The sequence below is a fragment of the Lampris incognitus genome, chromosome 4 (genome assembly GCF_029633865.1).
Source record: "Lampris incognitus isolate fLamInc1 chromosome 4, fLamInc1.hap2, whole genome shotgun sequence".
In the NCBI taxonomy this organism is placed as follows: Eukaryota; Metazoa; Chordata; class Actinopteri; order Lampriformes; family Lampridae; genus Lampris; species Lampris incognitus.
Genome location: NC_079214.1, coordinates 45,846,837 through 45,868,386, shown reverse-complemented (window position 1 = coordinate 45,868,386; position 21,550 = coordinate 45,846,837). Strand labels below are relative to the sequence as shown.

Here is a 21,550-nt window from a genome sequence, read left to right as displayed (position 1 = left end):
AACAGTTCTGAAAACACTCTACAGACGACCAGCAGAAAATTGAAATCATGTGCAGTGACTCCATTGCCCTTCACTACGTATCAAGAGAATGCCTCTTGAAGTAAATTGTTTTGCACTGGAACAGTTTCAGTTGTCGAAGGAAAAACTACTTTCAAAGATTAAGTACAATCTCCACCCCCGCTTCCCCCGCCCAATTGAACCGGGCCAATTACCCCACTCATCCAAGCCGTCCCAGTTGCTGCTCCACCCCCTCTGTCAATCCGTGGAGGGCTGCAGACTACCACATGCCTTCTCCGATACGTTTGGAGTCGCCAGCTGCTTCTTTTCACCTGACAGTGAGGTGTTTCACCAGGGGGACATAGCGCGTGGGAGGATCACGCTATTCCTCCCAGTTCCCCCTCTCCCCCCGAACAGGCGCCCCGACCGACCAGAGGATGGGCTAGTGCAGCAACCAGGACACATACCCACATCCCACTTCCCACCTGCAGACATGGCCAATTGTGTCTGTGGAGACGCCTGACCAAGCCGGAGGTAACATGGGGATTCGAACTGGCGATCCCCGTGTTGGAAAGCAACTGAATTTTTGCAGTCTTTTAAGTCTGACTGGGTGAGTTGTAGGTAATCTCCTCAGGTCAGAGTTGCATGGGAGTACACACATGCCAGAAGCTTGCGTATATCCCACCCACTAATGATTGACATCTCCTATCGGCCAGTTGAATCACACAGCCTCTTAAAAGACAGCTTCTGAATACTATAACGTTGACCAAACATATCACGCCTCAAGCAGTCATTGTGTTTATGCTTAACATTTCACACCATTCTTTGTTGTTGATGTTTCATTAAAGATAACTATAGCTGTTGTTCGTAGATTGTCTCCATTATCGCTTCTCTCATTCTTCTTACGTCAGAGTCTAATGGTGCAGAGAAACCTCTGCGTCACCGTGTTTTTGATAATTAACTTTGTGAATTAGAAGAGTGGAAAATAATGCAAGGAGGACGTTTGAAGGCAGTGGGGTAAAGGGGGGGGGGTCATCATCCTGGAGCATCATAGAAGATAAAATAAGGTGTGACTCGGCTTTAAGGCATCTCTCTCTCTCTCCCCTTCTCTGTCTCTCCCTCTCTCTTTCTCTCTCTCTTTCATAGCCTCCTTTCTTTCAAGTGAGGCAGTGTCCCGTGAAATTGGGCTCTAAATTACGAGGCCAGGGATAGGTTGCACGAGGGTTTTAAAAAACAACCCAGTCCAGTGCTAAGGACATTCACTGGGCCACAGCAGCCACCGGACAGTCGTTGCCTCTGAGCTCCTTTTTATTTATTTATTTATTTATTAGGTTTTTTTTTTAAAGCAGTTCACTTTTGGTAAACAGAGAGCATGTATCCCCTTTATTGCACTTGGAAGGTGAGTCAGATGAGTCGCATTCATCATCATCATAGTACCTTTTTCATCGTCATGACAGAAATGGTGGCAATTGGAGTCATGGTTAAAAGTCAGGGCCGGTTCTCGTGTTTGTCTGCCGCTCACTCTTCCCTCTTCTCTCTCTCTTTTTCACCCGAGAAAAAGGTGAGTCTTTGTGAGTTAATATTCAGCTATCCACAACATTCTCTCTCTCTCTCTCTCTCTCTCTCTCTCTCTCTCTCTCTCTCTCTCTCTCTCTCTCTCTCTCTCTCTCTCTCTCTCTCTCTCCGTCCCTCCCCCCCCTCCCACCTGCCCCCCTCCTTCTCCACTGCTTCCCTTACCATAACCATGCCCCCATCCAAATGTTAACTTGACACAAATCTTTGAAAGTAGAAAAGTTAGCTGGTTTTGAGCAATTGAATCATCTCCATGTTTGCAGGACTACATCATCAAAAACATGGAGGTTCACAAAATTTAGTTGACACTGAAGACATCCAACAAAACTTTTTATTATACTTCATCACATAATCTCTTCATGACATGTCAACTTCTCCATCCCAAGTGAGTGTAAAGATTATTTTGATGGATCTGACGTTCCTGTCCAGGTTTTCTTATTCTCAACTCTCAAATTTGTACAACACAACTTGATGAAAACTCTCATTAAAAGAAGGCTAAGGTTTTTGTTACTCTGCTTTCACTCAATATCTGCAACACACTGTTTGTACATCGAATATGCGTCTTTTTTTTTTTACCCTTTTAGTCAGTCATAGTTTAGTATGTTGAGTTGTTGAGGCCTTAACCAGCAATTAGCAGTTCAATAGGTATTCATCTCTGCTTAGCTCCTTTTCTTCTCAGAACACAGATCTCTTAAGACTGCATTTCACTCTTCATTACTAACATAATATGCTTAACCCCACTTCTTACTGTTTGAAGTTATGGCTTTTAAATCTAGAAGGATTTTTTTGCAGATTAGGAAGAGCTAATGCTACCTCAGATCTGTAAGGACTTTGACACAGCAAAATACATACAGGCAAAGCGCTATACCTAGTGCTAGCAGATGGAGTCATGCAACCCTCCCCCGTATGTTTTCATGCACACAACAATTGTTTATCTGAATTAAACATAAAAACCAGCATGGAACCTGAAAGTGCTAGACAGACCTAGAAGGAAGTGGGTTTACCTCATGGGAGAGTTATTGGTTGGAGGTTAGGAAGGTTATGATGAAAATGGAAAAAAAAAAGAAAAAGTAAACATTTGGTAGTAATATCAGCCAGTCAGGCTGAATCGAACTAGATATGGTGAACAACCCATTCTCAGCATTAATCGAATGATATTATGGTTAATTTTCCGTTTACTGGAGTGGAAAAGGAGGTCACGTTGGGGTCAAATGTCAGTCCCTGCAATGCTGGGTAGGAAGCCCAGTGCTCTATACACTGTCACGGGCAATTCAGATTTCTACATTAGTAACATTGAATGAGGAAATAATTGATTTTTTGATTAATGAATCCTGTACTAAGGTTGAATAAGAAAGCAATTGATTTGCAGTTGAAAAATTCTGTATTATGTATTCAGTAATTCTGTGTGTGTGTGTGTGTGTGTGTGTGTGTGTGTGTGTGTGGTAATTTAAACCTTTATTAGACAGGACTGTGAATGTAGACAGAAAATATAGGGAAAGAAACGAGGGGATGACCTATAGCAAAGGCCCTGAGTCAGATCAGACTCAAAACCAGGATGTTGCTATCGTGCTTGATCTGGAATGCTTACATCTGTTTGAGCCAGCAGGAAGCCCCAGATGCAGTAAAAATGGCGTGATGCTCCAGTGGATACTGGGATCGTAATCTTTGTTTTATTCCCTTCCAGGGTTACTTCCTGCTGTTTGAGTCCATGTTGGACTCCGTCCTCTATGCCCGAGACCTCTACCTGGCCGATGATGGTTCAGGTAAGGTCACACTACTGTCAACTTCCACAAATCCCAAAAAAAAAAACACAACACAGCTAAATGCAAAACATGCCACAGAGTTCGTTACAACACATCCTGGGATTGAGGACGGGGAAGTAGTGTGCACACAGTGTGCATTGGTAAACTCAAGTTCAGGTTTATTTACCACCAAGTAAGTTTGCATATATGGGGAATTTTGGTGGTATGCTTAACATGAAGACACAAGATCATGAACATTTTAAGAACATCAGAAAACATATATAGAAAAAGAGATCTATCTGACTTAGATTATGGATGTGTTGAAGTATCTAAATATAATTTTAGCAAGTAAGGAATTTGAAAGTTCTCTGGGAACAGTACAAACAAGGAAGTTACAAAAATGAAGTAACAACACTCACAATGGGCAATAGCCATATATAGTGGTACTCTTCTGTGATCTATTTGCACGTTAAGTGTACCACTTCTTGAAGACAAGAAAAAATTAACAAGAATATACACAGCCTGAATAATGACCTAAATTGTTGGTTTAAAGTGAAGCGGTACACCCTATGTTCAGAGCAGTGTGGGGATTGGAGTTGAATGTTGTCTCCCTTGGATGCAGGAGATCAGAGACGGTGAAACAAAATGGCTGGGGGTGGGTCACCATGGGTGTGCTGGACCAAGTTTCCCACCCCAATATGGTCTTACAGACAAAACGTTCATTTACAATTTATTTGCAAATCCCAAAATATGTTTACTACCAACAGCCATGCATGCAACTGCCACAGAGACAATACGTCTCACAGCATATCTACATATAAGTTGAAATACTTTGCGTTTCTTATATTTATGCCTCACTTTTAGCAGTGGCAGTGAGGAGGAATGGGGATAAAGGAGCTATAGTTAACTGTAGGGGTGGGGGGGGAAATCGATTCTTAGATGCATTGAGATTCTCTCATAAAAGATTATGTCTCGATGCAGAAAACCCAATAATCGAAAATTTAAAGCTCAATTCTTGACTGGGCTGTACGCTCCTTACGGCTGCTGCTGAACCAACTGGATGGTGAAACGGAACGGACGTAAAACGTGTGTCGTGTTTATGTTCTAAGCTAGGCTACTTCTTCAGTTTTGGTGAGGATGGCTGCGAGCGAGCAACCGAAGTTGCATACAAGCCGACCAGCACCCTCCACCGTAAAAGCCAGCATATGGAAGCAGTTTGACTTCTATGAAGTTGAAGGGAAAAGGGACCTGGACAAGAGCCACACTGTATGCAAGTTGTCTAACTAAACTAAAATATTTTGGGAACACAACAAACATGATAAACCATATTTCACGTTTCCACCTGGAGTTGGAGGAAAAACAGACGGTTGTAGTTGCTGCCAACTAGAGAAGAACTGAACAAGTGATATCAAAGTTTCCACCAATCATGGAAAGGGCGAAGCGAATCACAAAGCCGATCGCAACTTTTACTGCCAATGATTTGCGCCCCAACTCAGTCATTGAGAACCAGGGCTTTCGTGCTATGCTGCACTCTTTAGAGCCGAGATACAACATCCCAAGTCGATGTTTTTTTTCACTGACACAGCAATACCCACACTCTGCAACGAAACCAAAATCAAAGTCATGGAATCATTGAGGAAGGCGGGTAGGATAGCATTAACATGCAATGCATGGACATCCATTGCGACAGAATCTTACGTCCCCGTAACTGCGCACTTTATTACCGATGACTGGCAGCTTGTGTCTCACGTGCTGCAAACAAGAGCCATGTGTAAGAGACACACGAGAGCAAATGTGGCTTAGCTGTTACAGAATGTAGTAGAAGAATGGCAGTTCATTACCACACATGTAGTTTTAGTGACTTATAATGCCCCCAACATGACCGTTGCTGCTCAGCTGGGTAAATTCCTACATGTGAGATTTTATGCCCACACACTAAATCTGGCATTTCAGCAAGCGCTCCAGTTACCCAAAGTATCAAGGCTACTGGGGAGGATCAGACATATTTCCACATTTTTCCACCACAGCACCACTGCAAAACACCAGCTTGAGGAGAAGCAGAAGCCACTTGGTCCACCATGTCACAAGCTGAAAACAGATGTTAGCTGCAGGTGGAACAGTGCTTATGAGATGGTTGACAGGTTTCTGGAGTAACAACCTGCGGTCTGCACCGCCTTACTCTCTCCTCAGGCGAGGAGAGGAGAAGCTGACCTCTGAACACTCAGTGAAGCAGATGTCTCAAATGCAGGGGATGTTATTAAGGCCCTAAAGCCAATGAAAGATGCGACTACTCTGATATCAGAAGAGAGCACCCCAACAGTGTGTTCGATTGCCCATTGCATGCACAACTCATCCAGGGCACAAAGGACAGTATTGGAGAGTCATCAGTGGTCCAGGAAATAAAGCAGGCCATCAATGGGGACCTCAGCAAGAGGTACACCAGTGAGCAGGAGAGAAACACTCTTCACATAGCCTCTGCTCTTGAACCGTGTTTTAAGGGACGGCTTTTCCTTTCTGAGGAGGTGAGAGAGGAGACATATGGAAGAGGGATTGCTGAGGCTGCATCACTAGAGGTAATTCTGCCATTTTATTGTATGTAAAAATTAATGTAAAACATTTAAAATGTCACTTTGGGCTTAAGCCATTTATTAACTTATCCAATTGACAAAATAACAACTACTCCATAAACAAGACAAGAATTTTAATATTGAATAGAAAAAGTAAATTTGTGTTTGGTTAATGACCTTGTTCAAATGTGGTTTGGGTTGAAGAGATTGACATTGTGATTTAAAAATGTAAGGTTGTTATGTTTACCTGTTGTGTTTATCTACAGCAAGAGGTGAGAGCAGAAGAGGAGGAAAACCCAGAGCACAACACATTGAGTAAGGAGAATACCCCTCATCCCAAGACCACTGAGGAGCAACACTAAAGCCCCTCTGCTCCCAAAAGAAAGGCTTCATCTTCTCTGCCAGTGAATCTGCTGGGGCAGACCTTCACTGATGCTAGAGTTCAACAGCCCATGTCAGCCTCTGACAGAGCTGAGGAGGAAGTGACCAAGTATCGTAGTGCTTCATCCCCCTCTCTCTCTAAGGACTCTCTCAGTTGGTGGAGTAAGAATGAAGTGATGTTTCCTCTGGCTTCCAAGTTGGCGAAGAGATACTTGTGTATTCCAGGCACCAGTGTCTTTGCAGAGAGAGTCTTCTCTACTGCAGGGGATATAGTTACCGCACAACGGAGCACACTTACACCGGAGCATGGAGACCAACTCCTGTACTTATACAAAAACACACATTCCAGCCTTCACCAGCTAAGCACATTTGCTATGTTGCGCTTCCATGCACTTCCATGATTTCATTGTGGCCTATTATTTTGTATTTTCTCGATTATTTATTGTTTTACCACTTAATCCACAGAAAGTGTTAGTTTTGTATGAGAGCTGGTACAGAATTCTATGTTGTTTTTGTATGAAAGCTGTTTTTGATTTTAATATAAAGCAATATATATATATATATATTTTTTTTTTTTTTTTTGTCTGAGGGATTCTGTGCTAATTGCCCACAACAGAAGGATTTCGGTTGAAGTCTTTATTATTTATTTGTGAATGGGGGCAGCTTTTTATGTTATCAAGTGATTGCTGAAGTCTTGCTGAAGCCCGTTTTAATTTACAAGAAGGATGCTGCTACAGGCAAACTTTTGTTTCTTTTCTTGTTGGCTCTTTCCAATGCTGGGAAACGTGACCTTTCAGTTGACACATCTCTTCTATTTGTTACTGTATTAATAAAAGTTAATGGGAGTAAATTCATCTGTTTATTTTAATTATTGATCATTACAAATATGCTATGTTTTAAAAGTAGCAAGTAGTCACACAGTGAGAAAAAAAATCATGTATAGACATCAAAAATGTTGATGCATCAAGATGCATCAATAATCGTTTTATAATTGCATCGTAGCCGTCTGAATCGGATCGTGAGGTGTCTAGAGATTCCCTCCCCTAATTATGTTTTGTTTGCTTGAGGAAAAGCAGTGATAATCTGATGGAATTCTAATTATTAATGTTGTTGTGGCAAGTTAGCTAATGCATGCTTCATCAGCTAGAATGAGAAACTTTAGCTTCTATTAAGGCTTGTGCCTCTTTCACAATCCTAGTGCGAGCCTGGCTGACATTTGTGAGGCTAGTGACTATAAAATGTATTCAGACCTGTTTGACTTTCACGTTTTTCTTTTACATTATTATCTCCATTAGGCAGTAACGTGGAGCGGATATTGTGTTTGGTCGTGTGTGTGTGTGTGTGTGTGTGTGCTTCCACAGCTAATCTCACATACTCCTGGGCCTATCAGCCTAATATTTTTTTGTGCACAGTTATGACTGTATAATCAAGAACTTCTGATGGTTGTGGTGATTCAAAACCTTTGAAAAACATGTATTGCTTTTGCCACTCCTTCTTCTCATTTACTTCGACCAACGCTGCTCTCTATTGCTGCCTGAACTGAGTCAACGTGAATGTAAGTCGCACATGTGCACAGTTGACTTAGATTGAGCAGCAACAGTGTCAAAACATAATGTATTTGGGTATGAGTTTTGAAAGTAAACCAGAAGTCAATCGTATTTCGCAAGTCAGCAAATCATTCACTGCTAATCTCAGCACAGGGGAACTGGAGGAACACTGGATGGACCAAAAATAATAACCTCTGTCTTTATTTTCATAATATAATAAAGCTGTTTAAACCATTTACTTTCACGCATACATGATTCACATCTATGGTTGACTCGGATCAGGCAGCACCATGATCAGAAGTTATTAATGTCATTATTATTGTTATTATAAGAATTTTGGTAGTCCAAAAATGTGAAAGTTATAAAGGAAAAACTTCCTCTTGGTTGCAGTCAAAACAGGAAGTGTTGGGCCGTCTGGGTAGTCTATTCCGTTGCCTACCAACACCGGGATCACTGGTTCGAATCCCTGTGTTACCTCCGGCTTGGTCGGGCGTCCCTACAGACACGATTGGCCATGTCTGTGGGTGGGAAGCCGGATGTGGGTATGTGTCCTGGTTGCTGCGCTAATGCCTCCTCTGGTTGGTCGGGACATCTGTTCGAGGGGGAGAGGGAACTGGGGAGAATAGTGTGATCCTCCCATGCACTACGTCCCCCTGGTGAAACTCCTCACTGTCAGGTGAAAGAAGCAGCTGGCGATTCCATATGTATCGGAGGAGACGTGGTAGTCTGCAGTGCTCCCCGGATTGGCAGAAGGGGTGGAGCAGCACCGGGACAGCTCGGAAGAGTTGGGTAGTTGGCCAGATACAATTGGGGAGAAAAAGGGGGGTGGGGACAGGAAGTGTTGAATGTTCTTGTTGCTACATGATCTGAGTCAACCGCAGATGTGAGTTGCACATGCACGAGTGTTAACGGTTTATCCAGCTTTATTATATTGTGAAAATAAAGACGGGGTTAGACCATAATGGTCAAATAGCAAACCTTTTCTTTTGGAAAGTGCAAGTTTATGTTAGACCTGGTCGTATATGTGTGAGGGTCCGCCCAGGAGGCTGCACATCCACAGACTGACAGGCAAAATGTTTTCATTAGGCAGCTTTTTCTTAGCTTGACCATTCAATTGACTTGGGCGCTGCACAAAAGTGTTATAATGACAGGATAAAACAGTTTTTTTCTGTACGTGTGTGCATGTTTCTGTCCGCTGCTAATCTCACTTACTACTGGGCCTGTCAGCCTAATAATGTTTGTGCACAGTGATCACAGTGATCATACAGTTATGACTATGACTCTTTTTTTTTTTGCCACTGATCCACAGGAAAATACTTAAGTGTTTAATTGATAACAGCTTTGCATATATTAATATAAAACCATTACAAGTAAAAAGAAAAAGAATTGCGAATAAAAACTTCAAAATGGATTCCACAGATGTTGAGTCAAAATGTTATTAAGGGCAGCCTTTTTTTTTTTTTGTCCAGTTGGACTCTGAAGTCCTTGCTGTTTTTCTTCTCCCAGAGAGCACTCGTGTTTTTGGCATATTGCTGTTTAAGCTATTAGTCTGTGGTCCAAACAATTCCTCTCTAAATGTTTTCTAAATGTTTCAAAAACTCACAGACATTAATGCATTAGAGACACGTAGAAATTTAAACAACTAATTCCTCACCTTGATTTAAAGCTAATTTACTTGAACTTGATTTAGTTGAACTTACTGCAACTTACTTTAATGCTGCTGTCTTGGCAAGTTCCTCCTGGATTGAAAAAAAAAAATTTAACAAGCAGGACTAGATTGTTTGATAAGTAGTTGAACAGAGGCAACGTCCCCCCCCCCCCTTTTTCCCCCACAATTGTGCCTGGCCCATTACCCCACTCTTCTAAGCCGTTCTGGTCGCCACTCCACCCCTTCTGCCGATCCGGGACTACCACACTCCCCCCCGATACATGTGGAGTCGCCAGCCGCTGCTTTTCACCTGTCAGTGAGGGGTTTCACTAGGGGGACATAGCGCGTGGGAGGATCACGCTATTCCCCCCAGCTCCCCCTCCCCCTTGAACATGCTCCCCAACTGTTAGAGGAGGCGCTAGTGCAGCAACCAGGACACATACCCACATCCGGCTTCCCACCCGAAGACACGGCAGTTGTGTCTGTAGAGACACCTGACCAAGCCGGAGGTAACACGGGGATTTGAACCACAGATCCCCGTGTTGGTAGGCAACGGAATAGACCGCTACGTTACCCTACTCGGACGCCCTTTAGAGGCAACATTTTTATCCGTGGGAACGTATCAAAACAATGTTATACGACATACGCCAGGACCATAGTTTTTATGGATTTTGTGTGTGTGTGTGTGTGTGTGTGTGTGTGTGTGTGTGTGTGTGTGTGTGTGTGTGTGTGTGTGTGTGTGTGTGTGTGTGTGTGTGTGTGTGTGTGTGTGTGTGTGTGTGTGCGCGCGCGCGCGCGCGCATGCATATGTATTTATTTCCTGTGTCAGGTGCCCCCTGTCACTGACTGGTTTTAATGGCTTCAGCCAAACGTTATCTGACATAAGAGCCGTTCCACCACACTGCCTTTAATGGTTCCATGGAATTTCAGCAAAGAGGTCACGCACGCACGCACGCACGCACGCACGCACGCACACACGCACACACACACACACACACACACACCTGGAGGGCCAGGTGGAACGACAGCCACTAGAGAGAGACTGATCAGGGGGAGAGAGGGATTGGACAGGTGAAGGTTTGACCTTAACAGAATGAGACCGGTCAGAGGATGCTGCATGGCTTGTCATGAGAGCTTAACCCATAACACCTTCACTGTGGAGAACTCAGCGGCTCTACTGCTGGTTGGTGGGTGCATTCAGGAATGGGAAGCAGGAGAATTATAATCCCCTGTTCCAACAGGATGGGAGGGATTTATCCTCTATTTAAAAAAAAAAAGAACAATAAGTAGCATCTTTTGGCATTATAGTAGCATGTTGAGCTTGTCCGAATTAAAAATCCAAAGTACAAGACCGACTTCCACTTCCACATTTTTCCTTTGTGTCAGTGTTGACCTTTGACTTATTGTTGTGTCATAATTTATACTTAAATTTTCATAAACTTCTTTATAGTCTGAAACTTTGCCTGTTAGGTTGTTTTTGTGGATGTATGTGTGCCTGTTGTCCGTGTATTTGTTTGTGTGTAGTGGTGTTTGTTTTTGTGCCTGTGTTTTTGCACATTTGTGTGTGCATTTGTGTCTCTGTCTATACTTGTGTATATATGCATGCCTGTGTATTTATGTTTCTATGTGTATCTTTTTTTTGTGTGTGTGTGTGTGTGTCCAGTGTGTCTGTATGTGTGTTTATTGAGTTATTAGTCCATCACTTCAGCTGTGCTGCTGTGTGTTTAAGACACAGTAGAAAGTGCTACAGCAGCTCTCTCCTCCCCACTACATTAAACACCCCCCCCCATCCCCCGACTTGCCTGACACATTTCAGAAAGGCACAGCCTCCACAGAGAGAGGATCAGTTTCTCCCAATTCTCCCTCCACCCCCTCGTCCCAACCCTCTTCCCTCATCCACCCTTACACAGCCAACCAATAGAAGAGGTGGAGACAGAGGAAGAGAGCAGGGGGACGGGGGTTGGAGTTTGAAAGAGGGGGCTAACGGGCTGTGGGCAGTGAGTCGAGAAGGACGCAGATGTCAAAGCCATGAATCTGGGGACGCCCTGTGCACCCCCACCCTCTTCCCTCTCTATCTCCGTCTTTCTCCTCAGTCAAGTCCCCCCACTCCACCTTCCTCCTTTGCCTGTTCACCTCTTTCTGTCTGTTTTTCTGTGCATGAGTCTATCTCACCTGTCCCACTTTTGGCGAATCAGCAAGTCTCTCTACTCCCATCCTTTGGCCCTCAAAGCCACTCACCTGCTTTTAGGAATCAGAATAAAATGAAGTGATGCAACTTCTCTCTCGCTCTCTCTCTCTCTCTCTCTCTCTCTCTCTCTCTCTCTCTCTCTCTCTCTCTCTCTCTCTCTCTCTCTCTCTCTCTCTCTCTCTTTGTGCGTGTGCGCAGGTGAGTGTGCCTGAATGTGTGTGTGTGTGTGTGTCCCCGTGGTGTCATCAGCTATGGTGACACCTACAGGGTCACAGGAAAGCTTCAGCCAATAATAAGGGGCCATGAGATGCCTATCACTGAACTGTCACTATTCATCCACACACTTAATGGCCCATTGTCTGAGGCTCCTAAAGTGGTTGTGTGCACATGCTAGGAAGAGTTTGTTGAAATGTGTCTGCAATAGACATTTTTCACATGTAACATCCTCTCAGGTTTATTGGACAGGACAGTGAAGACCGACGTGACATGTCGGAAACAAAGAGTACTGACTCATGAAACTGCTCGTGGTCTGGACTCAACCCTGTGAGATCACAGTACCGCAGCCCACATACAAGTCAAATTTTATTAAGAGTTGAATGAAAGCAATCGATCCTCAAATTTCTCATTAAAAAAAATCTATTTAGAACTGGGAGCAAAGTCAGCTCACTTTTCTTCTTCTTATCAGCAGTGAATTGATCTTATTTAATCACACACATGACGACACAACAAGGAGAGAGGAGAATACATGGCTGCGCTCCCATCTGCGGACATGCTGCAAGGCGTCTTTTTTTATTTGGTGCTTTTAGTGTTTGAGGTTTTTAATCATTTTTGTGTTTTTATAAAACGGCTGCTGAACCTTGAAACACCACTTGAATACTACTTGAAGTTTCACCCATCTAGGCTTCATCATTGTCAATAAGCAGAAAAACGAAGTAGCACTTTTTTTCAAATGAACCCTACTTTTTTCTGCTTTCGTGTGTGGGCCTCCTCTCCTTTGATTCTTTTATTTAATCAGCAACCAAGGCACAAAGAGGTTAAGAAGTTTCAGACAAACCGCATAAAAACTTTTAACGACAGGGTTAGATAAGAACACACACACACACACACACACACACACACACACACACACACACACACACACACACACACACACACACACACACACACACACACACACACACACACACACACACAAAATCCATAAAAGAATGTAACAGTCTGGTTTGGTTCAGAAACAGGCTAAAAACAGTTTGGGGGCTGGCGAGGTTTGGCAGACACAGATCCTGTTAGTGTCGCTCAGTTTTCTAATGAGCATTTTAAATTCTTCAGGAGTGACCAACTCTTTTACTCTGCCTGGAACTCTGTGATCCAAGTTAAGAATACATTGAGGCTCTTTAGCTCAATTCTGTTTTTACCTGTGGAACTAACAGCAAGAGCAAGTCTTGTGAAGTGTACAGTTTCAAAGCGCTTTGCAAAAGAGGAGCTTTCTCAGGACTGATCTTGAAAAAGTAGCTACTTCAGTTAGTCCAAATGTTTGTATGGTCGTTTGAGCAAAACTGGCTCCCATTACCTCAATAGGGAGAAATTGGTAGAGCGTACAGGAGTGATATTGAGGGTCGGGGGCAGATGTGCTGAACATTTTATCTTCAGGTTAACACTGGAAGTAATTTCCACATTTTTTTTAGATGCAAAGTAACACTAGAACCTGAAAAGAAATTTACGTACTCACTGATTGACATGATTAACTAGAGGAGTCCATTTCTAAGATTCATAATTTAAGAAAAAATACAGTCAAGTTCCGAAATTAAAATGTGTTTAGTACAACTTGAGAGTCTTGGAAATGAAATGTATTTGAAAACATGTAACGATTTCAAATACTGTAACAACGAACAACTCTTATGTTCAACACCCTGTGAGTCCCCCTCAGATGGATCATAAACATTTTTTCCTCCTAGTTTGAGCTGCTTGCATCTCAAGTTAAAAATATACTGACATGCCTAATGCCTACTGAAAACACATATAGTTGAATATGTTTACACTGAATGTATTTCACTAAGTCCTTACTGCTTGGACTTAGTGTTTTGCATCTTGCTCAGAGGGCAACTGGTCTACAGCAAGCATAAATTAATAGTATGATCACAACAATGATAACTTTAATTTTTAAGCACTCTCTCTGGTACTCACTCTCATGGTATCCAAAAGAAGGCACTAATTAAGAAGCCTGAGTTCCAATAAAATCAGCTTAGCCAAAGGCTTAGTCCAAAGGCCTGGATGAACAGCTAGGTTTTCAGCGTTTTTTAAAATGTGGATGGACCCCTGTGCTGCAGATCTTGTTGGGGAGTTCCGCAGAGCAGAAAGTCCTGTCCCCGAAAGTCTGCAACCTGGTGGGGGAGAGAGTAGTCCAGACAGGAAGTGAGAAATGCATGAATGGGGGTACCCTGCCTCGTAGGCAATGAGTGTTGGCTGGAGTCTGGCAATGTTCTTGAGATGGAAGAAGGCAGATTTGTTAATACACTTGATATGGGTCTTAAATGACAGAGAGGAATCCAGAATGATACCCAGGTTGCGAACGTCAGAGTGTGGGCAGATGGAGCAAACTATCGATGGTTGGCACAAGATTCCCAACCTTCTGGAGCAGTATCTTGGGGGCCACAACCATGAACTCTGTTTTATTTCTGTTGAGTTTGGGTAAGTTAGATGTCATCCACATTGTTGTGTCACAGAGGCAGTTTATTTGAGATAGGGGAGGGAGCTGGGTGGAGGATTTGGTATTGAGGTAGAGTTGAGTGTCATTGGCAAAGCAGTGCAAGCTGAGGCTGTGTTGACAGATTATCTGACTGAGGGAGAGCATGTAGATGATGATGAGGAGGGGTCCAAGCACAGAACCTTGGGGCACGCCTCTTGAGTCTTTGATGGTGGTGAACTGGTTCCTGTCAGTAAGGTAGGACTGGAACCAGGAGAGCGCTCTTACCAGTTAGGCCCAGGCCATGCGGTCTAAATCGGAGGCAGGGCAGAGATATAGAAGGATTAGTCTGTTGATGTGACCAAAGTCAGCGGTAATGAGGAGGTCGTTTTGGGTGATTTGGAGTAGGGCTGTGCTGTGCTTTGAAATCTGATTGAGCAGTTCATAGAGATCATGGTTGGAGATGTGTTGCTGGAGTTGGAGTACTGTATATTAGCAATATACAGAGAAATATGTGGTAAAAATACAGTACATTTAGTAGGTTATTCATTATGGGGATTAATGTGTATATTTTGGTTTAGAACCTACACTGTGGTCCGAAAAGGATAATAAAGGGTAAAATTTGGAAGTGTGCTTGCAAAGTAATTATGCAACATAATTATAATTTTAGAGAATAATAAACTTTTTACAGGACTTGTTTCTGGAACAGTTTGATAAAATTTATCTTTTCAAGTCTGTCCCTCCACAGTTGTAGTTGGTACAATTCAGGGCATGCTTGTGTTCAACACTTCAGTTGGTAAACTGGTATTTTTTTTTTAGAACCCCCCCCCCCTTTTCTCCCCAGTTGTACTTGGCCAATTACCCTATTTTCCGAGCCACCCCAGTCATTGCTCCACCCCCTCTGCCGATCCCGGGAGGGCTGCAGACTACCACATGCCTCCTCTGATACATGTGGAGTCGCCAGCCACTTCTTTTCACCTGACAATGAGGAGTTACGCCAGGGGGCGGAGTGCGTGGGAGGATCACGCTATTCCCCCCAGTCCCCCCCCCCCAAAAAAGGCGTCCCGACCGACCGGCCAGAGGAGGCGCTAGTGCAGTGACCAGGACACATGCCCACATCTGGCTTCCCACATGCAGACATGGCCAATTGTGTCTGTAGGGACGCCCAACCAAGCTGGAGGTAACACGGGGATTCGAACCAGCAATCCCTGTGTTGGGAGGTGACGGAATAGACTGCTACACTACCCAGATGCCCGGTATTTTTATCCTTGAAGAGTACTACACTTATGTCAACAAAACCATGCGCCTTTATGTGTAAAAGCAGTCAAGTTTGTTAAACTCGACATAAAACTGATAGGTGGTCAGTGGTGATAGAAAAATGACATTTTTCAGTTGATTTGCAATGCTCCATTTGGCCTGCCCATTGAAAACCAGTAAAAGCTAAAGGTCTATATTTTGAAGTGTACGTCTAATGTTACTCCACAGTGGGAACACTAGTGGCTTCAAGCATTTCAGCTCAGGCCTAATCGTCAAGCATATTAACAATACAGACAAGTTTATTCAGATGTGGAAACAATGAGAGAAAACATTAAGACTCGTGTTTAATGCTTATTTTAATTCATGGTTAATGTTTATTCAATGGATTCCTAGACGTAATGTCATGTTTTCAGGAAAGTGCCCTTTATCAACAAAAAAAAACAAAAACAAAAACAAAAGCTACTGGATAAATAAGCAATAAGAAGAGCCATTTGTCGATATAGTTTATAAATGTAGAGGTCAAAGCCATCATAGGAGAAGGACAGTGTAATTGTTGCTCCCTAATTAGGAGTCAGTCTTTTCAGTCTTGGCAAGAAATATCCCTTGTTTTCTTTGAGCAAAGAAATGCAGTCAGGGCAATATTGAATAGCAGTCATCTATATCCGGTGGTGGAAGCCCTCCTAAACTACAGCCAATAGATTGCAAGCCTCATAACATTCAAATCCTCTCACCTTTGTCTTCCAAATCCCCCTGCAACCTACATGACTTTCTTCTATAGTCTTCTTACCAAACTGATTCATTAGCAGAATGGAAGGTAAACAGTTGTTCCTTATTGATTGGTGTGCACATCTGTCACTCAAACCTAACGATGGTATATCTGTAATTTAGATGATATTTTAACACAAACATCATCTGATCACTCTATAGAATGCTTCTGCAACAGTAGATGTATCCTAAACTGGCTGACAGTCAGTGAGCCAGTAAGTTCAGTGTGTATACAAACTAGGACACCGTTATCATCAGGGTGTGGGTCTGTATTAATGTGATGGATACAGTCATTACACATAGATACACACCCACAAGATTCTAGCGCATTTTGTAATGGTTTTCCCATCTCAGAGCCATTAAATTCAAAGATATTAAAGAGGTTTTAGCATTGAAAACAGAGGTTTCTGCCAGCCCCCCCCCCCCCGGTAAAAGTTAAGATTTATGTTCAGTTACTTGGAGCAAAAATGAATCCATCAAGTGATTCACAAGTACAGACTAAATTTTACAATGTACAAAGTTTCTTGGGCTGTTTAATGTAGTTTGTATGGGGTCAAAGTAGAAAGTCAGCTATAATTAAAAGTTACTCTTACCCTATGTGGGTTGGATAATATTTACCAATACTTTTGAAGTGTTGAATAGTTTCAATACATAGGTAAATATATCAAGTGTCAGAATGTGTAGCCAATCAAAATGTTTAAAAAACAGCTTAGTATCCATCTGCTGCCAAATGCATGATGCATTTGGTGCATCACACAGGTAATTTTTAAAAAAAATTTTTTTATATTTGTATCATTCTTGTTCAACTGAAATCTTATCACACATAAACATAAATATATACATAAAGTCAACAGCTGAAAAATATCAATGTGCCATAGCTGTCATACACCCAAATCAGGACACAAATGGATAGATAGACTATTTCAAGCAGTCATAGGGTCAAAGAGGCCATCTAAGTGAAGAGGGAACGACCCTCCCTGAACTGGGGGGAGCATTGCCTAAGAGTATCCTCTGTGAATCATACACATGGCCATTGTAACTCTAATTAATGCTCACAGCAATTTGCATATCAAACTGATAATTGTTTTTGGTCCTTATGCCACTGTATTGTTTATAAGGGTGGGGATACCTGCAGTCAGTTTAGATTGAAGAGGTCACTTAGATGAGTGATGAAACATTTCTCTCAATAAAAGTTGTGTCCAGAGGAACTGATTCAACTTTCTGGGAGTCATTAAGCAGCACATTGCTCAAAAGAAATTTAGTGCAGTCAAAATACAGTGATTTCTACAACTCTAATAGAACTGAAGAGCTCTGCTGTTATCCAAACTAGAAACATCATGAGACTGTCTCAGCCATTATACTCTCAACACATGGGAAACTTTTTGCGGGGTACCAGTAAATGAGTGTCGCTCTGAGTTATCTAAATAGGCATAAAATAGTCAAAATAGGTATCACTCCCAAACTGTCCTGATTTGAATCGACCTAAAAGCAAGGATTTCTGCTCATTTATTTTCACAGCAAGACTTAGGATTACAGAAATGACTATTAAATTGATCCACACCCATCAAGGACAACAGTTCCATGACGAGAATCCAGTGACTGATTATTATTAGATTTGTAAAACAAACAGATTGTAGCAATTGAAAATAAGATAGACAAGGCATGTTTTTGGGTTGTAAAATCAATATTAAAATATGAGTTTTAATTAGGGCTCGTCACGATATACACTCACCGGCCACTTTATTAGGCACACCCGTCCAACTGCTCGTTAATGCAAATTTCTAATTAGCCAATCACATGGCAGCAACTCAATGCATTTAGGCATGTAGACATGGTCAAGACGATCTGCTGCAGTTCAAACTGAGCATCAGAATGGGGAAGAAAGGTGATTTAAGTGACTTTGAACGTGGCATGGTTGTTGGTGCCAGACGGGCTGGTCTGAGTATTTCAGAAACTGCTGATCTACTGGGATTTTCACGCACAACCATCTCTAGGGTTTACAGAGAATGGTCCGAAAAAGAGAAAATATCCAGTGAGTGGCAGTTCTGTGGGCGAAAATGCCTTGTTGATGCCAGAGGTCAGAGGAGAATGGCCAGACAGGTTCGAGCTGATAGAAAGGCAACAGTAACTCAAATAACCACTCATTACAACCGAGGTATGCAGAAGAGCATCTCTGAACGCACAACACGTCGAACCTTGAGGCAGATGGGCTACAGCAGCAGAAGACCACACCGGGTGCCACTCCTGTCAGCTAAGAACAGGAAACTGAGGCTACAATTCGCACAGGCTCACCAAAACTGGACAACAGAAGATTGGAAAAATGTTGCCTGGTCTGATAAGTCTCGATTTCTGCTGCGACATTCGAATGTTAGGGTCAGAATTTGGCATCAACAACATGAAAGCATGGATCCATCCTGCCTTGTATCAACGGTTCAGGCTGGTGGTGGTGGTGTAATGGTGTGGGGGATATTTTCTTGGCACACTTTGGGCCCCTTAGTACCAATTGAGCATCGTGTCAACGCCACAGCCTACCTGAGTATTGTTGCTGACCATGTCCATCCCTTTATGACCACAGTGTTCCCATCTTTTGATGGCTACTTCCAGCAGGATAACGCGCCATGTCATAAAGCTCGAATCATCTCAGACTGGTTTCTTGAACATGACAATGAGTTCACTGTACTCAAATGGCCTCCACAGTCACCAGATCTCAATCCAATAGAGCACCTTTGGGATGTGGTGGACCGGGAGATTCGCATCATGGATGTGCAGCCGACAAATCTGCAGCAACTGCGTGATGCTATCATGTCAATATGGACCAAACTCTCTGAGGAATGTTTCCAGTACCTTGTTGAATCTATGCCACGAAGGATTAAGGCAGTTCTGAAGGCAAAAGGGGGTCCAACCAGGTACTAGCAAGGTGTACCTAATAAAGTGGCCAGTGAGTGTATTTTCACTGCATGATTATTGTGTCCAATAGAATTCATGATAGCGATATTATCGCAATAGACCCCTTTTCTGTTAGTAAACATAGTGACGTTTTTGTGGGCGAAGCTTAGCTAGAGGCAAATATCTATACCTACAACAGACAAAAGTATAGTTTAACGTTATCTTACTTACCTGATATGAAGCGTGCTCTACAAACACGAACATTTTTAATGATCTCCTCAGTCCAATTCTTTTGTCTTATCGCGTTTAACCACAGTTGTCTCCGATCTTTTTGACTGGGAGCGGCAGCTGGTATGCGATAAAACTTCAAGTTTAGTTTATTACTTCTTCAATGCTGGCACCCAAAAACACAGCATGAAGACATGTTAGCTAATGTTAGCTAGATGATGTACGCTTGCCTGAGGACATGATTCGTATTTAACTTTACCGCTTCCGTCTTTGTGTTGCCTCCAGCTGATGCCTTGATGTAATCATTACATAGGCTCTAAAAAAGTCTATATCTATAGAAACTATGAAAAAAAAATAATGCTATCAGTCAAATTCATCTTTGTTTATTGTGTGTTTTATCTCTTTTTTTAGCAAATGAATTACACTCAAAATACGAGTGTAGGGAGGTGGAGAGAGAGTCTGTAACCATAGCTGTATAAAATCATACAAAAAGAGCAATTATTCTTAATGGATAGTGAAAAGGCAACCAGATGAATAAACAAAAGATCCACAAGGCTTAACATCTGCCAACAATACAATGTTAACTGAAACAAAACCACTTGCGGGGAGCAGGGAAAGTTTGTGAGACCGCAAGCTGACAACTAACCACTCTGATATACTGTCATTTTATGTCCACTGACCATGTCCTTACATAATTTTCTCTTCTTTCCATTTTCCATGACATGATTTTGCACAGCTGTAGTAGCCACACACTGTGGTAGTAGCTTGCTAGCTAGTTACTGCATCACGTCAGGTGTGTCTGGGCTGGGGACAAAGCGAGAACGGAAAGAGACGGAAATAATTTAAGAGTCACTGGATTCTTTTCATGATATCATGTGTATGATTAATATGACATCAGGATTTCATTTTTTAAATATCACAGTTATCATCAATAGCGGTATATCGTTACAGCCCTAGTTTTAATCCTTTTAAATATTTTTTTGTCAATATTTTGGTGAGTTTGTATTTAGACGGCCCTGTTCCGTGTCCTCTGTTCTGCAGACTGAAGTTGAATTTTACTGCTTTAGCTTCATACTAGCAGCGCTAAGTGAAAAGCTCTATCAGCTTTCACCAGTATCATCAATGTCTTTAATATGTAGAATATATTTAATCTTGGGGGCGTCCGGGTAACAGCGGTCTATTTCATTGCCTACCAACATGGGGATTGCCAGTTTGAATCCATGTGTTACCTCCGGCTTAGTCAGGCGTCCCTACAGACACAATTGGCCGTGTCTGCGGGTGGGAAGCCGGATGTAGGTAGTATGTGTCCAGGTTGCTGCACTAGCGCCTCCTCTGGTCAGCCGGGGCGCCTGTTCAGGGGGGGCGGGAATACTGTGATCGTCCCATGCGCTACGTTCCCCTGGCGAAACTCCTCACTGTCAGGTGAAAAGAAACGGCTGGCAACGCCACATGTATCGGAGGAGGCATGTGGTAGTCTGCAGCCCTCTCTGGCTCGGCAGAAGGGGTGGAGCAGTGACCAGGATGGCTCAGAGAGCGGGGTGATTGGCCAGGTACAATTGAGAAAAAAAGGGGGGGGGGAATTCCACAAAAAAATGATATATTTAATGTTGACACCCTCACCTCATTCTTACAAAAACCTGTATAGAAACACATGAACCTTGAAAAAAAAAGAAAAAAAGAAAAACTTAAAAAAGATGTTAAACAACATGTGCTTCTTTGTTCTATTCTTTTTCACCACAGTCTATCCAGACCTATGTAACATCAGCCTGGTGGCAGCGGGAGACGCAGAGAAGCACAGGGACCGCCTTGCATTCTGGGATAATGTGTATGGCTTCAACATGGCGTGCATGAAGAAGGCAGTGTTGCCAGAGGCTGTGGTGGAGGTTGTCAAAGCAGAAACGCTAATTTCTGAACCTACAGTGATACAGGTACACATAAACATACACACACACTCACACAGAGTTTCTCCCTCTCTGTAATACAGACATGCTTATATGTGTTCCGCAGAAAATAATTTGTACACTGCAAATGGGAGAAATAGAGTTTGAGAAGCCCATGCTGTCAGGGTACAGACAGACCGAGAAGGGAA

The 21,550-nt window shown here is 42.7% G+C and overlaps 1 protein-coding gene across 3 annotated transcripts in view; it reads left to right on the top strand.

The window, feature by feature from the left end:
• The window catches only part of prmt3 (protein arginine methyltransferase 3), a 114,486-nt gene that overhangs the window by 48,105 nt on the left and 44,831 nt on the right, over nucleotides 1–21,550 (top strand). For all 3 annotated transcript variants that reach the window (XM_056278780.1, XM_056278781.1, XM_056278782.1), the window contains 2 exons: nucleotides 3,254–3,332; nucleotides 21,202–21,389. In XM_056278780.1, coding sequence (XP_056134755.1) covers nucleotides 3,254–3,332; nucleotides 21,202–21,389 — 267 coding nt within the window. The remainder of the gene's footprint in view (nucleotides 1–3,253; nucleotides 3,333–21,201; nucleotides 21,390–21,550) is intronic.